The following is a 17848-nucleotide window of genomic DNA, read 5'->3' on the forward strand; positions in this document are numbered from 1 at the left end:
ACCAGCAACACCACTATCACCATCATTACCATCTCCCAAAACATCATCATCACCACCACCAACACCATCATCATCATCACCACTATCATTACTGATGCCAGAACCACCAATATCATTATCACTAACACCACCACTACCATCACCATCAATACTATCATCACCACCACCATTACCACCACCACCACCACCATCACCATCATTACCATCTCCCAAAACATCATCATCACCACCAACACCATCATCATCATCACCACTATCATTACTGATGCCAGAACCGCCAATATCATTATCACTAACACCACCACTACCATCACCATCAATACCATCATCACCACCACCATTACCACCACCACCACCACCATCATCACCACCACCACCAACACCACCATCACCATCATTACCATCTCCCAAAACATCATCATCACCACCACCAACACCATCGTCATCATCACCACTATCATTACTGATGCCAGAACCGCCAATATCATTATCACTAACACCACCACTACCATCACCATCAATACCATCATCACCACCATCGTTACCACCACCACTGCCATCATCACTACCACCAACACCACCATCACCATCATCACCATCCCCCCAAAATCATCATCACCAGCAGCATCAGAAGAGCAGGGTTCTATTCTCCCCCACAGTTAATTTTTCCCTTTTGTCATTTTGTTTCATTCAACTACATCTAATACAAGTTTATCTTCTTCCTTTCATTGAAGGAGTTACCAAAATGAAAAGGGAAAGTGAGAAAAGAAGGTCGCTGAAGCTTTTTAAAAAATGAACAGAAGAGAACAGAATGAAGGTTATCGTTGAAAACTCAGACCAGCAGGCTGGGGCAGCTTTGAAAATAACACACAGAATTTATTACATGCTTAAAAAGAAAAGCACATGCTTCATAATTCAGACTTATAGTTTTGTCCACAATCCTCTTTTTCTCTTCTACTTTGTATATGGAAATGCTCCTTTGATTTGGCATCATGTAAAGCCAGAATAAAAAACAAACAAATGATGTCTCCTGCTGGCTAACATCACCTAGCATCTTCCGTTCCACTGTGAGCCTCACGGGGACATAGATGTGGGCGTGGGACTGGCTTCTCTAACCTTCTCACGTCCCCCAGTATTGAAGACAGAGGAACCAGACAACTTGTGCATAGTCTACAAGTCCTCGGGGTCAGAAGGCCAGAAAGTGGTGAGGGAGGCTCAGGCTTCTTGTTATCATGCCCTTGGGCGACATTAAAAAACAGGAGAACGGAGTCCAATCAGACTCGGACATGGATCAACCCAAGTGAACTTAATGGGAAAGCCCATCTCCCAATGCCAACGTGATGACAGTGACCAGAGGGAAACAAAAGTAACAAATGAGTCCTCGGGCCAAAATAAGGCTCTGTCCTGGGTTCTCTCTGGTTTTCTCTCTACATTGGCTCACTTAGTGATCTCATCAGCTGCCAAGGGTACAAAGATCATCTCAATGAAGATGTTTCCCAGATCTGGTCTCTGTCTCACATCACTAATTCCTACAGGAGATTATAAACTCAAGCTCCCCATGTCCAAAACTGAGGTCATCATCGTTCCCCCCAAAAGGTTCCCCCTTCCTGCCTTCCCTATGACTCACAACCTAGGAGTCAGCCTGGACTCCTCATTCTCTCTCATCCGCCATATCCAAGATGGTGCCACAGCATCTCTCACAGGTGTTGTCTTCTCTCTCACCCACACAGACAATGCCTTAGTTCGGGCCTTCATTGCCTCTTGCCTGGATTACTGCAATAGCCTCCTAGTGTCTCTCCCCTCTAAGCCACCCTCTGCTTAGATACAAAGTGTTGTTTCTAAAGTGTGAGTCTGATCACAGACAGAATGGTGGAATAAATGGGATGATGGATTTGAAGTCAGGGAGACCCAGGTTCCAATCCTGCCTAACACGGATTAGCTGAGTGCCACTGGACAAGTCACTTGAGCACTGCCCACCTGGCTGTTCTCATCTGTAATATGAAGGCTGCTGAGGTCCATTCTAGCCCTAAATCTGCGATCTTATGACTATATCAACCCCCCAAATCAAAAGAAGCCAATGGAGTTCATTACATCAAATATAAACTCTTCTGTTTGGCATCTCAGGCTGTTCACAGACTGCAACTCCCTCTCCCTGTCATTTTCCAGTCTTCTCACACAGGACTTGTCCCTACACACCCTATGGTTCTGCCATATTAGTCTTTTTGCTGCTCTGCAGATTGAAACTTCATCTCCCATCACCATGTCTTTGCCTGAAATCCTGTCTCTCTTCTCCTCTTCTTCTTGCAATCTCGGCTTCCCTGAAGACTCCCTTCAAGGGCCACCTGTTGCAAGAGGCCTCTCCCAGGCCTAACCTGGCTCTTTCCCTCCAGGATTGCCCAGGAGCTCCTTTGTACATTTCCGGTACATACTTACATGTTTATATATCATTCCCCTTCCCCCCCTTAGAATGCAAGTTCTTTGAGGGCAGAAGCTGTCTTCGCTTTTGTCCTTGTACCCCTGGCTGTTAGCACACTGCTTGGCACAGAGCAGGCACCTAATTGGCTCACTGTCTTATCGACAGTGCCTGTACAATTTTAAAGGTCTAGGCAAGGCTGTTCATAGAAAGGTGTCATGTTCCTTGGGGATCTGAAGATGCCTGGCAGCAGCACACACCTGGCCTTTGACAGACTCAAATTTAGGAAGAAGGAACCAAGACAGGGAAGGTGAAGTCAGTACAGCCCCCGGAGGGTAACGTCAAAGGCCTTGGTTTGTTGGTTGGGTTTTTTAAGTAAAAGCATCGGAGACTGAAACGCCCTTGGGCCCTTCCCTCTCCCCTCCTCAGCTGACCCCTCCAGAGCTTCCCTTCTTTCCTCCCACACTAACCTTGGCTTCAGAATCTAGGTTAGCGGGATCAGCGGGGACCACCAGCTCAACAGTGCGCGTCTCCACAGCTATCACCCCGACGGGGATTCCCCCCAACCTGCAAAACATGCAGCTACATAAACCCACTGGGGGAGAGCAGGGGGCTTTCTCAGAGCTCCCACACTAGGAGATTCAGTTAGGATCCAAGTGACGGCCTGGGCTCTATATCTATATACTAAGTACCTCAGGGCCTGAGGGCACCTCATGGTGACACAGTGGCTGTGCCAAGGAGACTGTAAGCCTTCTGAAGGCAGGGGCTGGGTCTTACCTAAAACAGTTTTCTTTTGTAGTATCTGCAACACAAGAAGCAGCGTCTAGCCTCTCTCCCTGAACACCCCCACTGATGGGGAGATCACTACCTCCTGAGCAAACTGTTGTGCTCTTGGACAGACTGGAACATCAGGAAGATACTTACTGGGTTGGAATTCACCTCTCTGTAACTTCTGTTGGGCCTCATTGTCCACTCTAGGGCTGAGGTGTCCCAACTGGTGAGTGACTAACGGGGTGCAAATCCATCTAATGCCTGGCCAGCCTCGGCCCACCCTGGAGGACCCTGCTACCTTCCCCTCTGCCATCCTTCCCCACCCTTGCTTTTGGCAGAGTCACCAAACCAATACCACCTCTGCTCCCAGACAGGGACAGGGACAGCAGGCCCATGGCCTAGCTTGTCATTCCTGGGAGCCCCAAACCAAGCCTGCCTTCCCTAGCCACCACTACTAATAGCTGTTTCTCCCATGAGAATGGAAGCTCCTTGAAAGCAGGGAGCACATAACTGTCTGTATCTATATCCCTGTGCCTGGAACATGGCAGATAATTAATCAATGCTTTGTCATTCACTCATGACTTTTCCCCTCTGGGTCAGAGCAGAGCATGGGACATCCCTTCTAACACGTAAAGGCCATCCTCATCCCCCCTGCCCTCCGCTCCTGGCCTCCTCTTAAAGGCGTTCAGCTGGGAGGGAAGGTTGTGAAAAGTGTGGCGTCCCATCTGTAGTGCTTACCTTGCTCGGCCTGTCACTACAGTTTGGGCCCAGGGTTCCATGATCTCCTTGAAGCTGTTCTGGTCAAAGAACCCACTCTGCCAGGCTCCCTTCACAGCTAGAGAACAGAAGGGAAGAGGTACGTGCTATGAGGGCTGCTTCACCTAAGGTCTGAGACACTGACAGAGTGAGAAGCATCCCGACCTCGCCCAGAGAACTGGGCCTGGTTTTCAGGGCCACCAATCACCCCCCTTTCCCCCTCCCTCCCCAGCCCACCCCAAACTGCACAGGGTTACTGGGAGAACAAGAACATAACACAAAATTGGGAGATAAATTAGTACCCCATCAGACTGAGATCGGGGGCTGGGACCCTGAACTCAGAGTCAAAGGACCTGGGACCTGATTACGGCCCCGCAACTTATTAATCATAAGTCATGCCCCCTCCCTGGGACTCAGCTCCCTTCTTTGTAAAACGAAGGAGTTAGAAAAGATGGCCTAAATCTGCTTCTGACCTTAAGTCCCTAGAACTTACAAGATGCCCCTGGTGTGATTTTAGGGGCACCAGAAAGATTCTCATGATGGGGATATTCACCCTTTCACTATCTCATGAGAGATAAAACTGAAAATTAAAATACCCCCAAGGAAGGATTCAGGTTCTCACTCGGGCACAAGTGTAGCATGGTGGGGAGGGAGGTGTACTACAGGGAGATCTGCATGGGGCCCTGACCAGGGTACTCCCTCTCAGCCTGTTTCTTTGTCTGAGGAAATGGAAGGGGCTGGGTGGAAAGATCCCCATGGCTCCTTTCTGTGACCCTCTGACTAATGGGAACAGCTTCTCACAGAGGAAGGAAAGAAAAATCAGGTGGTTCATAGGCACCTGAAAGACGGGAGGAGGAAGGACCACCACGTGAGGGGGAAGATTCATGCATGGAGAGGGGAGGCTGGAGTCCCCAGGGACAAAGACTGAGAAGAATATAGCATCTGATGGTTTCTAAAGCACTTTCCTCTCAATGATCCTTTGAGGCAGCTAAGTAAAGTGTTATCAGGTGAGGGAACTGAAGCCCAGAAATCAAGAGACTTGCCCACGGCCAAGAAGTGTATGAGTCAGAAATGGAACCCCGGTCTCTTAACTCTCAGTCTAGAAGTCTTTCCACCAAATTGGTGAACTTCACACAACAGACAATTTTCTCCACTACGTACACAGTCGAAACTGAAAACACAAGCAGGTGATTCCTTTCCCCAGGCAGAATCTAAAATATCGATCAGGTAATATGTGTATTTAAAATCTAGAAGAATGCTCCATCCTGGCTTGCGTCACATGTTTAGAACATGAATGGTACTGTTCACGTCTTATAGGGAAGTGGCCCCCAGAATCGTGACCTCAGCAGCATTCCCATCTGCCTCCTGCTCCCCTTCTGGGTGCCGGGTTGCACTCTCCAGAGACGGAGGAGGGAGAAAAAAGGGAACTCAAATCCAATGTCTCTAGGATAGCTTCTTGGAAGATTTTGCTCATCAGGTTTATAATGGTCCAGCAGTCCAATCAATGCAAGAGACTGGGTGATGATGACGTACAACTACTTTAGGCAGATGATCCACCACCTTGTGGGACCAGATCTCCCAGCTAGTTTAATCCCAGAACCCCACTCCACCCAAATCCCATGGGAACTTCAAGAACCTGGCAGTTATTATGATGCCTTCTCGGGCATGGCCTTCAGTGGCCAGCTTCTGGAACTGCTCAGAAAGCATAGAGACACCCCGACCCATGCTCTGCATGACCTTCAAAAGACTGCTCTTGACCTTGGGCTTTCTAAAGAGACCAGAAAAGGACCCTCAGCCTGGAAGCTGGGGGAGGCAGTATGGGCTTACTTGGATGAGGCCTTCCTGCTAGCATCCATCGGGGGTCGTAGGGGGCTTTGGAAGGAAGGAACTCAATTTCTCGGTCAATAGGGTCGGTGGGCGCGATGATGGGCACTGGGCTATGATTGTCCTACAAAAAGAAAAGAAGGAAAGTTCTCCAGTCTCATTCTGAGGCACAATCCTATGAAAAACCAGGGTAAAGAACTCATTTTTTCCTCCACAACTCCACTCAAAACTAGAGGTCAGGACCTTAAGTATCTTTGCATACGGCCAATGTAAGAATCTGTTTTGTTTGACTGGGTACATTTGTTACAGGGGTTTTGTTTTTCTTTTTCCAGTGGGGGGGGGGTTAGGTAAAGGATTAGGGGGAGAAAAAAATTGATTCTTGGTCATTAAGAGGTTTAAAAAAAATTCTAGTCCCAACTCAGTCACCAACTTGATCTGTGCCTTTTGCCTTTTGAAAAGAAAGATTAAGTCCCTTTCTTACTGGGCCTCAGTTTTCAAACCTGCAGAATGGTCGTCCCACATGGATCTAAGATCTAAGGGGAGACCTATTCTTCCAGCTCCAAGGGAATGTGAATTTGTGCTATGGCTCCTAGACAGTGCCAGGCGTCAGCCATGAGAGGAAGGACGCTTGAGGAGAAACGCTGACCTCCGGCCCTCTTCTACGGAAGATGCTTACCATGGGATCTCAAGGTAACGTCCAGAGACGCTGCTTTGAAAAATCACACGAAATGCTTAGCAAATGTCTGTTGAACTGAGTATCACTATTTAGAAAGCAATGCCACGGCATTCTTTGGGATGGCTCTATTTTTTTTTTTAATTTACACAGGCAGCTCTGCGGCACACTGACGAGACAGCTGCACCTGTAGTCAAGAAGACGCGAATTCAAATCCAGCTTCAGATCCTTACTAGCTGTGGGACCCTAGGCAAGTCACTTAACCCATTGTCACTGCCTGCCTCAGTTTCTCCATCTGTAAAATGAAGATAATAATGGCACCTCACCTCCCAGGGTTGTTTAAAGGAGCAAGTGAGTTGATGTTTATAAAGGGTTTTGCAAACCTTCAAGGGCTACGTAATTTTTTATATATTTTATATATTTTATTTTTACTCTCAACTTTACAGATACCCAATAAAATGGGCATTTCCATATACACACTAGAACTGCGTAGGAAACAGCACATTGCTCTTATGTACAGCCTTCTTTCTTTGCTCTCCCATCCTGAAACAGTAAATGTCAGCTAGATGGGCTTGGCCGATGATTAGCATAAATGATGTCCAGGAAGAGGGCAGAAGTCAGGGGGCGTTAGAAAAGAGAGGACAGGACAAATATAAATAATAATGAGGACGAGGATGGTGATGATGATCTGGCCTCAACAGCTCCACCCAACAGTAATTGGGCTTCCTAGCCTAAGAATAATCTATCCCCAGGGATTGGAATTTGTACAAAGTGGACACACTGGCTAGGACAAGAGGTTACTGGGGCCTGCATTCTGCCATCTGTGGATACCATACCTTGGGCATATACGACAGCCACTCCAAGATGGTGTAAACGCCCTCAAAGTCATCTGGAACGGTGATGTGGGAAATGCCATTAAAATGCATGATCTGCACGCCGCCCAACTGGTTATTTGAGGTATAAACTTCACGGCCCAGGACCTGGTTCAAAAACCAAAGTCAGCAAAGCCCCCAGGACAGCTTGTGCACCCCGTAGGCCCGCGTGCACGTATGGGGATTGTCCTACTGGCTTCTGGATTGTTGCACTGGCCCAGACACAGCCAGCCATGGGCAGGGCCGTGGCTTCATCCGGCTCAGACACAGGACAATCGCGATACAAGCGAGGGGCAGGTTTAATGACCGAGAGCCAGAATGGCTTCAAATAGTGAATGAAATCACCTAAGGTCAGAACCTGGGAAGGATGAGAGAACACCCAAAACTACCCAGGACATTCAATTCCCACTTGTCTGTGTCAGTGGTATGTGCACGGGGGACCCAACAAGAATCTAGGTGGCCCTGTGGTTAGAGCACTGGGATGTGAGTTCTGTTCTTGCCATAGACAATTCCTAGCCAAGATGTGTGACTGGATAAATCACCTGCCCTCTCTCTCTGACTCAATTTCCCCATCTATAAAATGAGGGGGTTGGCCTCAATGGCCACTAAGACCCCTCTCAGTTTCAAATCTAGGATGCTACTATCATCCATGGTCTCCAATTTAGTCATTTTTTTTTTGTAGAATCAGGAGAGACTTCGGGTTATCTTGTTTCATCCGTGCCTGACCAAAATGCCCCTCCAGAATACCCCTGATGAGGGGTCATCCAATGTGCTACGAGAAGACTAGGAATTCCCTGCTTCTGGTGGCTGCCTCAACTTTCATGTGTTTCTTCCTTAACCGAAGCCTGTGAGGACCTCACACCGCCTTCAAGGACCAAGTCCACACTTTCTCTTCTACAGAATGGCCCTCATTTCTCCCCTGGCTTAGGTCATCTTCATCCCAGGCTTGAGCAACCTCACTGCCTTCAACCGGCCCCTGGGGGTCATGCCCTCTACTCCCCCCACTCGTCTTCATGAAAGCTCCCGCCAGGATTGCAAAGCGAGGTGCTAAATGGAATCACCTTAGTCAAACTGCCTACCAGGAGAAGGAGAGATCAGCACCGGCAGAAGGAAGAATTTAGGAGAGGAAAGGACCTAGAGAAGGGTAAACTCTGAGGAACCCCCAAATCGCCACAATCAGGAAGCAAAGGGCATCATCTGATGGATGGTGACCACCCTCCGCTTGGGCCTCCCCACGCCTACATCCCCCAGACACCAGTGAGCTGTGGTTACCTTATTCAATGCACTTGCTCCTGTCAGGATGATGTGGGAATTATCAACCTGTATCACTCGCTGACCCAGCCGTACCAGGTAGGCGCCGATTCCAATAGCCCGGCAGGTCACCTACAGGAGGAGATGAGTCATTGGTCAGGGAGCAGAGACGGAGCAGGAAACATTCACTCTGAAAAAGAACTGCGGGACCTGCTACATTTGGCTTAGCCAGCATGTCTGGCATCCTTCAATATTCAAGGGACCGAGATTCTGTAGGCACAGAGCAGCAGCCTCTCTGGGGCTCAGCAGGTGACCTCCCAGGGCTGCTGTGGCCAAAACCCATCTGCGGCTTGCCCAGAGATGAGCCCTTCCACGCTCAGCCAAGTGGCTTCTCAGGCTGCACACATCCCCAGGGACCACGGGCAAAGCCTTCAGAGCTCAGGATGACTGGCCAGAGCTTTGGCTCAGATGGATGGCCTCTGAGAACCTGGAGGGCTCTCATTGACTGATAAGACCATGAAAAAATAGCATCACAGCCATGTTTCAGATGCTATGAATTTTCTCAGTCCAGACGACAGGTGTATATCTCTGCTGTTGCTGCTTCAGGAGATGGGCCAGGTGAAACTCCCACAGCCCCTAGCCCCCTCTGAGGCCAACTCGGGACAGGGAGGCCTCACCTTCACTTCTAAAGGGCCCCACTCCTGGCAGGCACAACTAATCCTCTGGTTGTTTAATGTGAGGTTGAGGGGCAGGGGGCCTGGGGAGACAGAATCAACACTGGATTCTCCTGCTTTCATGTCTATAGACTCATGCGTGCTTGGTTGAGCTCTGTTGTTCATGGATGATCTCGTCCTAACGTGAGACCCACAGAGGGAACGTGGCCTGGTGGAAAAGGCATCTGTATCAGAGCCATGAGACCCAACTCCGATCCTGCAGAGCCATGCCACAGAGGACAAGTCACTGGCCATGGGAGCCTCAGTTTCCTCACTTGTAAAATGGACTTTTGTGTCGGAGAAATGGGAACTGCTGCCTCTCTTGCCTGGGGACTCCAGCCTTCCAAGGAAGGTGGTCGCATTCCACATGGCCCTTGTGACTGTGGAAAATGAAGATCCATGTAGGGATCAAGGCTCTGGGGGACACATAATGCTTCAGTATAAATTGAATATGGTGAATTTATTGATGGCACAGAATATAGGAGTCTACGTTTTTCCCCCTACTACTTGGGTGGATTGGGGTAACAAGGAGTATGTGGGGGGCATGAGATCCCCAGTTTGGGAAACAGGCTTGGGATGCGGGCTCCCCAGGGGTGGAACTCCTCTTCTGGTTGGGGATGAAGGACCATGGCTTTCTCCTCTACTCCTTGGAGGCCATGGAGACCATGAGGTCAACTTCTCTTAATAAAAGGATTTGTTCTGTGAAGTTTGGATTCAGTCAAAAGGCCGCACTTGAGAACCTAGAGGGCCACAGTTTCCCTACCCCTGCCCTAGGGCTTGAAGGGGCTGCTATGATGTGAGGAGGTAGCCACACCAATACGGATCCCAGAAGGACAACTCAAGCCCCCTGGCTGGCCAACCCCAAAGACAGCCAGCAACCCAAGAGAAGGACACTCACCATACTCATAGTAACAATTTCCTCATATGCCAGAGACGACTCCCCAGCAATGGTGCCCGAGCCCCTCAGGTTCTCCACTCCAAGCCCATCATCTTTCCCGATGATGTCAGTGATGACATACCTGCCCAAATCAGGCGCACATTAAGTAAAGGATCAACGGAGAAGAGTAGAGTCAGAGCCTGGGTCAGGATCACAATGGGAGGTGGCAGGAAGACCATGGCCTGGGAGCCAGGAGACCTGGGTCTGGTCTTGGCTCTGCCTCTTACTAATTATTACCTGGGGCACACCTGTCTAGGCTCCAGGCTCCTCTGCCGTAGAATGACAGGGTCTGAGGAGACGGCATCTAGAGTTCTGTCTCCCTGCTCCGGTCTTCAATTCTGTGTTCTAAGGTCCCTCCCTGCTCTGACATTCCCTATTCCAAGGTTCTGACAGCCTCTGAGTCTAGAATTCTCATCAACCTATGGAGCTCGAGCATTCTCTGCCCCATGGCGAGGGATGCCAAGGAAAGTTAATGAAAGGAAAATATCAAGGTCTCATGTGGAGTCCCCAGTTGTTTGTAGAGATGTCCCTTGCATGGCTTGGCCACAAGGTCCTTGAGGACAGGGGATTGATTGAGTCAGTCTCAGTCTCTCTCTCTCTCTCGCTCTCTCATCCCCATATCTTTGCACTGGCCATCCCTTGTGCCAGGAATGCAGCCCCCTCCTCACTTGTGCTTCAGGGGCCCTGTCTTCCTATAAGAGACAAGTCAATCACCACCTTCTACGTGAAGGTCTTTCTTTCAGCCCCTCAACGCCATCCCCTACCACCAACTACAACTGCCTTTCCTCTCAAGACACCCTGTCATGAATTACTCTATCTACATTTCCATTCATTCACTTTATAATTATACAGTCTTTATTTGGACAGGTCCTTGTCATCTTCCCTACCAGAACACAAGCCAACTGCGGCAGGGAGGGACCATTCTGTGTACCTGCATCCCCAGTGCCCAGCACACAGTAGGCCCTGAATAGATACTCGTGGATCGGTCTCTGAATGCATCACAACAAAAGACATTCCTATCCTGGGTCAAACAAAGCATGTGAAGCGCTCTACAAGACATCACATCTGAGTCTATTAACTAGAAGATAGGATGAGACAACTGTGACCCCAGCGGCAGAGAAGAGGCTGGCCACCATCAAAGCTGCTCACCTGGATTCTCCTTCCTCCTCCACGTGCATGCAATGGACCGAGTTCAGGGAGCTGATCTTGGTGTAGTCTTGGGGAGTCAGGTAAAGGTATTTAAATCCCTTCAAATCAAATGGGTCGCAATTACTCCATGGATGGCCTTGACTCCACCCATCCTCCCATCGCTCCACTGGATGTGGAATGGAAACCCCTGAGAAGACAGCCAGGGTTCCGATGACCTCTGGGACGCTCAAGAATAACATGACTCCCTCACTCCATGGAGGAGGTCGAGCCTCACCCCTAAAAGTGGTGGCAGCAGAAGCCAGGCTTGAGGTTCTACTGACAATGCACCAATGGATAGGGGATCCTCGTCCCAGGCAATACCACCCTCTCCAGGAATCCTCCCTTGATCCCTCTCAATTCTAGTGACTTGGTGATTTCCAATGGGTCCCGTGTATATGTTGTTTGTATAAAGTTATTTGCACATCATCTCCCCCATCAGAGCATGAGTTCCTACAGAGGCTTTTGTCTTCCTTTGTATTCCCATAGGGCACTTAGTGTGGTGCTGAGAACACAGTATGAGAACACAAATGTCTCATAATCGATTGACACCCTCCCCATTAATGTCCGAGGCAAGCCTGGGTCCCCCTTCCCCAATCCTGCCAAGTTGTGGGTGAAGGTACAATTGTCCTGCCCCAACAGGACCCACAGATGACAGCTGCACTCGATCCCCAGACACCCCATGCCCCCTTTCTCTGTGCTCACCAGCCCAGAGGGCATTGGTCCAGTACTGCCAGGTTCTTGCAGAGCTGCAGATCCCCAGAGAGAAGTGGGCACCAGCCTCCTTGTCTCTGTTAATCTACAGACCAATCCCCCAGCCTGGGGTTCAGGCCATTCTTTTCCATTGCCATCACACCCCTCAGTGACTCTGAGGCCTGCCCTCAGCCTCCTTATGCCTCTGACCCCTTCTGGCAGCTGGACTGGGGTTACTTTCTCCCCAGGGGAGAAAGGTCCCCTCAGGAATTCCCCCAGAGCCATTTTGGGCATCTCCAGGGAAGTCCCTAATCTGGGGTTTGGGTGGATGATGACCTGGCATGGGAGGTCTTGAAGCAGAGGCTTGGTGACCATCACTAAGGAAGTGGGAGAAGAAATGCTCAATTGAGGTCAGGCTGTGCAAGACACCTCCCAGGGACTTCCCAAAATGAGAGTGTGGATTCTCCCTCCATAGGGTAGATTGCAGCCCAAAGAGTTTTAAAAGGTCAAAGTTAAAGAATTCTGCTTTGTTTTTAAGAGGCCTGAATTTCTTCTGTGTTATCCTAAGGAGGCAGGTGTGTTGGTAACCAAAAATGGGCTCCTTAGCACTTAGTCAACAAGTGCCCTTGACTAGTTTGGCTTTTTCCCCTGAACTGAATGCTGTTTGTATGTTGAACTGGAGTAAGCTTGTCGGTCCCTTCACCTTGCTTCCCTTGCTTAAGCTGATCAAAAGAACCTGTGCTTTCCCGGTCAACCCCTTCACCTTGCTTAAGCAGATTGAAAGAACCTGTGCTTTCCCTGGCATACCTTACACCCCCACAGAAGCCGGATAGTTAAAAACAGCTTCCGTTGGAGCCAGAAGCTGCTACAGCTACAGCCACAGCTGAAGCAGGAGCTGCCGGTAGCAGAGCTGACCTACAGGAGGAAGCTGAACAAGGACTTGAGGCCAGTGGGTAATCTTTTTTGCTGTGAACCATCATGCTTCTCCGTGGCCTCCTGGTTACTCTTTCGAGGCGTACTTATTGGGCCTGGACGCTTTTGATCAATATGTCAAAATGGGGATGCTGGTTCATGGGTTGGTTACTGTGGAGCCTAAATATATGCTTTGATTCTTCTGCCTCCTACTTTGAGAGTTTTTTATATCCGGCGGTTCCGAACCTTTCAGACATATATATGATCCTCTTTGAAATTATAAACTCTGCCCTCCTAATACAGCAGATTAATAATACCAAGACTAGGAGAGAATCATTGAGTTACAGGAGTTTTAAGGTGCTAAGTCCCTAGTCCAAGCTTGTCATCCTCCAATGCATAGGAACCTTTGAGAGGAAGGACCCCAAGTCACGCCCAAGAGGGCACCTTTGAAGGGTGATTCCCATTTGGTTCTTTGGAGACCAGTAAACGGCACCTCCTCTATTCTTCTAAGGTTCATATTTAACATAGAGGCAATGCGCTGAATCAGAGAACCACAGACTTTCTGAGCTGGAAGGGACCAAGAGATCATTCTGCCCAATCCAGTCCCTGGATGGAAGAGGGGGAGGTGAAGGTGCCAAGGCCACCGGCAAGTACCCCTTCCATCTTCCCTGACCTTGCCCACTCTCGGGAGAACCTTGTTGGCTCCTTCAGCCCCAGTCCAACAGCCCGGGCTTTTGTGGGTCCCTCCCCAACCAGAGACACAGTAATATACCTTGAAGGGTTCCGTGGGGTCAAGCCAGGCCACATGGAACATGTGCCGGATTTCTTCAGCCAGGCCTATGCGGGCCCCGCTGTTGGCAGAAATGTAGATCCTGGGGATGCCCTCTGCCCGGGCCAGTTGGGACACGCGCAGGAAGAGGAGGTCCTCCTCTTGGCCAAAGGAGCCAATCCGGAAAGTGATGTCATTGCCAATGACAATGATGTACCGGCCATTGGGATACTCTCGAGTTTTGAGCAGCATCTTGAAAGCCACCATGCCCACCTGTGAAGGGAGAGAGAGCAGCGGGCTGACGGGGGCATGGGACAAGACCGAGGCATGGCCCTGCAGCCACCTGGGATGGCCACCATTTACCTCGTTCCCTCCGGGAAGCCTGTTCATCTCCACCAGCTGCCCCTGAGAGTCTAGGACAAGCTCGGTACAAGTCAAGACATCCTTGGGGTGCTTTTCTGAGGAGCCCCACAGCTTGTAGAGAGCCTACAGAGAGGACAAACAGGTCCTTAGGATGCGTCCTGGGCTACACCTCCCTCCCACCCAAGGAGACTTCCTGGCCACTCAGCCCCAGTGCAGGATGCGCTCAAGAACACAACTTCCCACTGCTGGGAGAGGTTTGTTTTCATATAATCTCTGTACCTCTGGGGTGTGGGAGCATTTGTGGTGAAGTCTGCAAGGGTGACGTGTATGGTCAGTGACCACGGCTTCATCCATTAACATTGAGGCTCCTCACAAGGAGACGTTTCATTCTGGGTATCACTATCACCAGAACTTAGCACAGTGCCTGGCACACAGTAGGTGACTTAACTGACTGATTAAACAGACTGCATATTCTACTGGACTGGAACCAATAGCTGTATTTGACATAATTACAAATTCAAATATATGGAACCACTTTATGGAATTCACTGTCTGCCCACAGTGGGCCCTGGCTATAAGCTCCCTGAGGACAGGGACGATTTCATATTTGGCTTCCACACCCCCAGTGCCTAGTGCACAGGAGGATGTATGATGAGCATCAATAGAACACAATGCCGACATTTTAATGGAAGTCAAACACGGTTATATATACAGAAAGATTTCAAGAACATAATTGTACCTACATACATATATATGTGTACATATATATATACATACACACATACAAGATACCACAAAATGACTTCTCGAATTCTGCAAAGAGACCTGTCCCACCCTAAGTCCCCTTAAAGGACACAGTGTTTGACCTCTACAGACCCACTGATCTGCTTGGGTCATGAGAAGGCAGCCTCTTAGATCAGCCTGACATCAAAGGGGCAGGACTTGCCTGTTTGAACATCTCCGGGAAGTCATAGATGTAGGTGGTTCCCAGAGACTGGGCCTGAAATCTCTTGGCCTGGAGCAAGTCTTTGGTCACATAGGGCGTGTTGATCAGCATCCCATGCTGGGGGCCTTGTTTGTTCCCAAAGGAATGGAACATGATCTAGAAAGGAAGAGGGACAGAAGCGGATCCAGGGGCGTCATCTTCCATCCTCTCCAGGACATTGCCTTGGAGGAGGAGCCCTTGAGGATACTGGACAGGGGCTGGAGGGCTTGGGGCAGCCCCTGCTCACTTCTCTCCCTCTGTATTCCAGCAGCAGAAAACAGAATCACACCTTCAGAATGACCAGTCCCCCAGAAAGTGCACTTCCCTTCACAGAAAGTTCTTTTATGGGCTTTTCAGGTCTGTCCTGCTTGCACTATAAGCTCTTCCTTGGCTAACACAGCCAAAAGGTAATTCCCACAGCACTGTCCCTGGCTCTAGTACCTCTTGGGCCCCAGTTTATTGTGAAAAGGTTTTTCCCCCATTTAACAAGAAGCTCCTTTCCTCTTGTATGCCCTGGGCCCAACACCGAGCCCTGCATTCAGAAGGCAATTAATAAATGGCTGCCGAATGTTATTAATGCACTCTTCCCAGGATCCTGTATTTACTTCTCTATATCCCAGTGAGCTCCCACAGCCAAGGGTGATTTCGGTTTTGTTTCTATCACCAGCACCCAGCAGTGACACGCATACACCAGGTGCTTAATACATGTGGACTGGCTTGGTTCCCAGGGCCACACCATCTCGCTATCACTTGTAAGGTCCAAAAGCTCAAGCCTCAGTTTATCCACCCAAGACCCTCAGAGTGAAGTGAGAAAGGTCAGAAGAAAAGACCACCCCCCCGCTAGGAATTTTCATCAGGACTGACTCTGTTCCTTACATTTCCTCTCCTGGGGTCTGTCACTTCTTTGTAAAGGCTGATGTCCAAGTAGTAGCCGGACTCGTTGGTCAGGAAGAGGCGAATGGGGATCGCGGTGCCTGTCGGGGTCATGCGGATATTGATCTTGACCTCAGCTTGCAGGACACGGAGCTTCCAAAGGCGGCTCCCGTATCTCATCACCATGGATCGAACAGACTCCTCGATCTGCCAATAACAGAAGCCACACAAACATGTATGTGTACATGCGCGCACACACACACGTCTGGATCCCATGAGGTACTTCTAGACCTGGGGACCCTGCAGGCAATTAGTTCCATGAGGGACCTTGGGGGAGAGGGGATGATTACGTGTTTCAGTTTCGATGTATCTTAACACCCCAAGGGTGAACAGGATACAAAAGCAGTGAGAGATTTCACTCTACACTAGGGGAGGGGGCTACCTTCCCCAAGGACATGAGGGACCCCTCGAGGATCAGTCCATCTAACCACTCCACAACAGAAAAGGAGCCTGTGGCCTGAGTGAGTCAACAAGATCTTACACCAAACTTCAATCTCCAATCACATGCAATGACTCTCTTCTAAGGAAACTGAGGTAATCTGGCGTCCCCCATGCCAGTCTAGCGGACAAGATGGCGGACATGGATCGGCCCCAAACACCTCCCTGTAGTCTAAAGGAGGCAGGAACATTCTTCTTACAAGGATTAAGTCTCATTAGCTGCCTGTTCACAGCTCTCAATGACCTCCTCCTTGTCCCTCCCAAGACTACCAAAAATTCGGGGATACAGAAATGTGGGTGGTTGTCCCAACTGTGATGGTCAAGCTGTGTTCCCATGAAGCCCCCTCCCTAAACGTCCCCACCGCAAAGACGGAACCAAGGAGCAAACCTTGGAAGGGTCCATGATGACCGTGGGGACAAAGTTAAGGAAGATGTGGTTGCAGTCGGTGCGGACGCTGGTGTTGTTAAAGGCCACCTCCAGCTCATCCATGGCCTCCAGGAGCAGTCGCTCCCCTTCGTTCTGCAGGTACTCAAAGGAGGCCTCCTGTCAGCAAAGCAGGACAAGAGATGGCCGGGTCAGAGATCACGTCTGACGCAAGAACAAAGCAGTTTGATCTAGGTACTAAGGAAACCTTCCTGCTCTTCCAACAGGGAGGTGGTGGACTCAGGGTGTGGAACGCTACACACGTCATACACTGCTGCACTTTGGGAAGAAAGTGGGAGGTCCAGAAGTGGCCATGACATAGCAAATGACAAGGCTCTTTTTAAGAGTCCAGGAATCCTCCCAGGACCGTTGCTTAGAAAGACAGCGGGGGTGGTGGATAGAGTTGGGCTTGACTTGGGAGTCCGGGGAAACTCAGGCTTCCGAGTCACCACGGACCAGGAGAGCCGGAGGTCAAAGGCACAGCCCTGCACGCTTTCTGATCTCGCCTCACTCAGGCACCAACAAGAGCCTGCCAAGAGAGCTTCGAATTGCAAAATGCCACGGAGATGAGGCTATTGTGTCATGTCACGTTACGATATTATATTATAAATCATGTTGTGTTGTGTTTTGTTAGATTATACTGTTATCATGTATTATATTATATTGTATTGTGTTATGCTATTATTATGTTGTACTGTGTTATGTCATGTTATACTATTGTTTTATTATACTGTTAGGTTATACTACCATCATATTATGTTGTTACACTATTGTTACATTAGGCTATGTTGTTATATTGTAACGGGTTATGTTATACTAGTATTATGTTATGTAATGTTATGTTGTGTTACATTGTTATATTGTATTGTGTTATGTTATACTATAATCGTATTATGTTATGTTATTATTAGATTAGATTATGCAATGTCGTTATAT

General features: G+C 49.3%; 1 protein-coding gene across 1 annotated transcript in view; it reads right to left on the reverse strand.

Annotated features, from left to right (window-relative positions):
• The window catches only part of ACACB (acetyl-CoA carboxylase beta), a 124466-nt gene that overhangs the window by 10753 nt on the left and 95865 nt on the right, over positions 1–17848 (reverse strand). Inside the window, exons 35-46 of the mRNA XM_036768128.1 lie at positions 16877–17032; positions 15994–16197; positions 15079–15234; positions 14133–14255; positions 13773–14042; positions 11360–11457; positions 10172–10292; positions 8582–8692; positions 7274–7417; positions 5768–5888; positions 3923–4019; positions 2884–2980 (exon numbers count right to left, since the gene is read on the reverse strand). Of these exons, the coding sequence (XP_036624023.1) occupies positions 2884–2980; positions 3923–4019; positions 5768–5888; positions 7274–7417; positions 8582–8692; positions 10172–10292; positions 11360–11457; positions 13773–14042; positions 14133–14255; positions 15079–15234; positions 15994–16197; positions 16877–17032 (1698 nt within the window). The remainder of the gene's footprint in view (positions 1–2883; positions 2981–3922; positions 4020–5767; positions 5889–7273; positions 7418–8581; positions 8693–10171; positions 10293–11359; positions 11458–13772; positions 14043–14132; positions 14256–15078; positions 15235–15993; positions 16198–16876; positions 17033–17848) is intronic.

Source organism: Trichosurus vulpecula, chromosome 1 (genome assembly GCF_011100635.1).
Source record: "Trichosurus vulpecula isolate mTriVul1 chromosome 1, mTriVul1.pri, whole genome shotgun sequence".
In the NCBI taxonomy this organism is placed as follows: Eukaryota; Metazoa; Chordata; class Mammalia; order Diprotodontia; family Phalangeridae; genus Trichosurus; species Trichosurus vulpecula.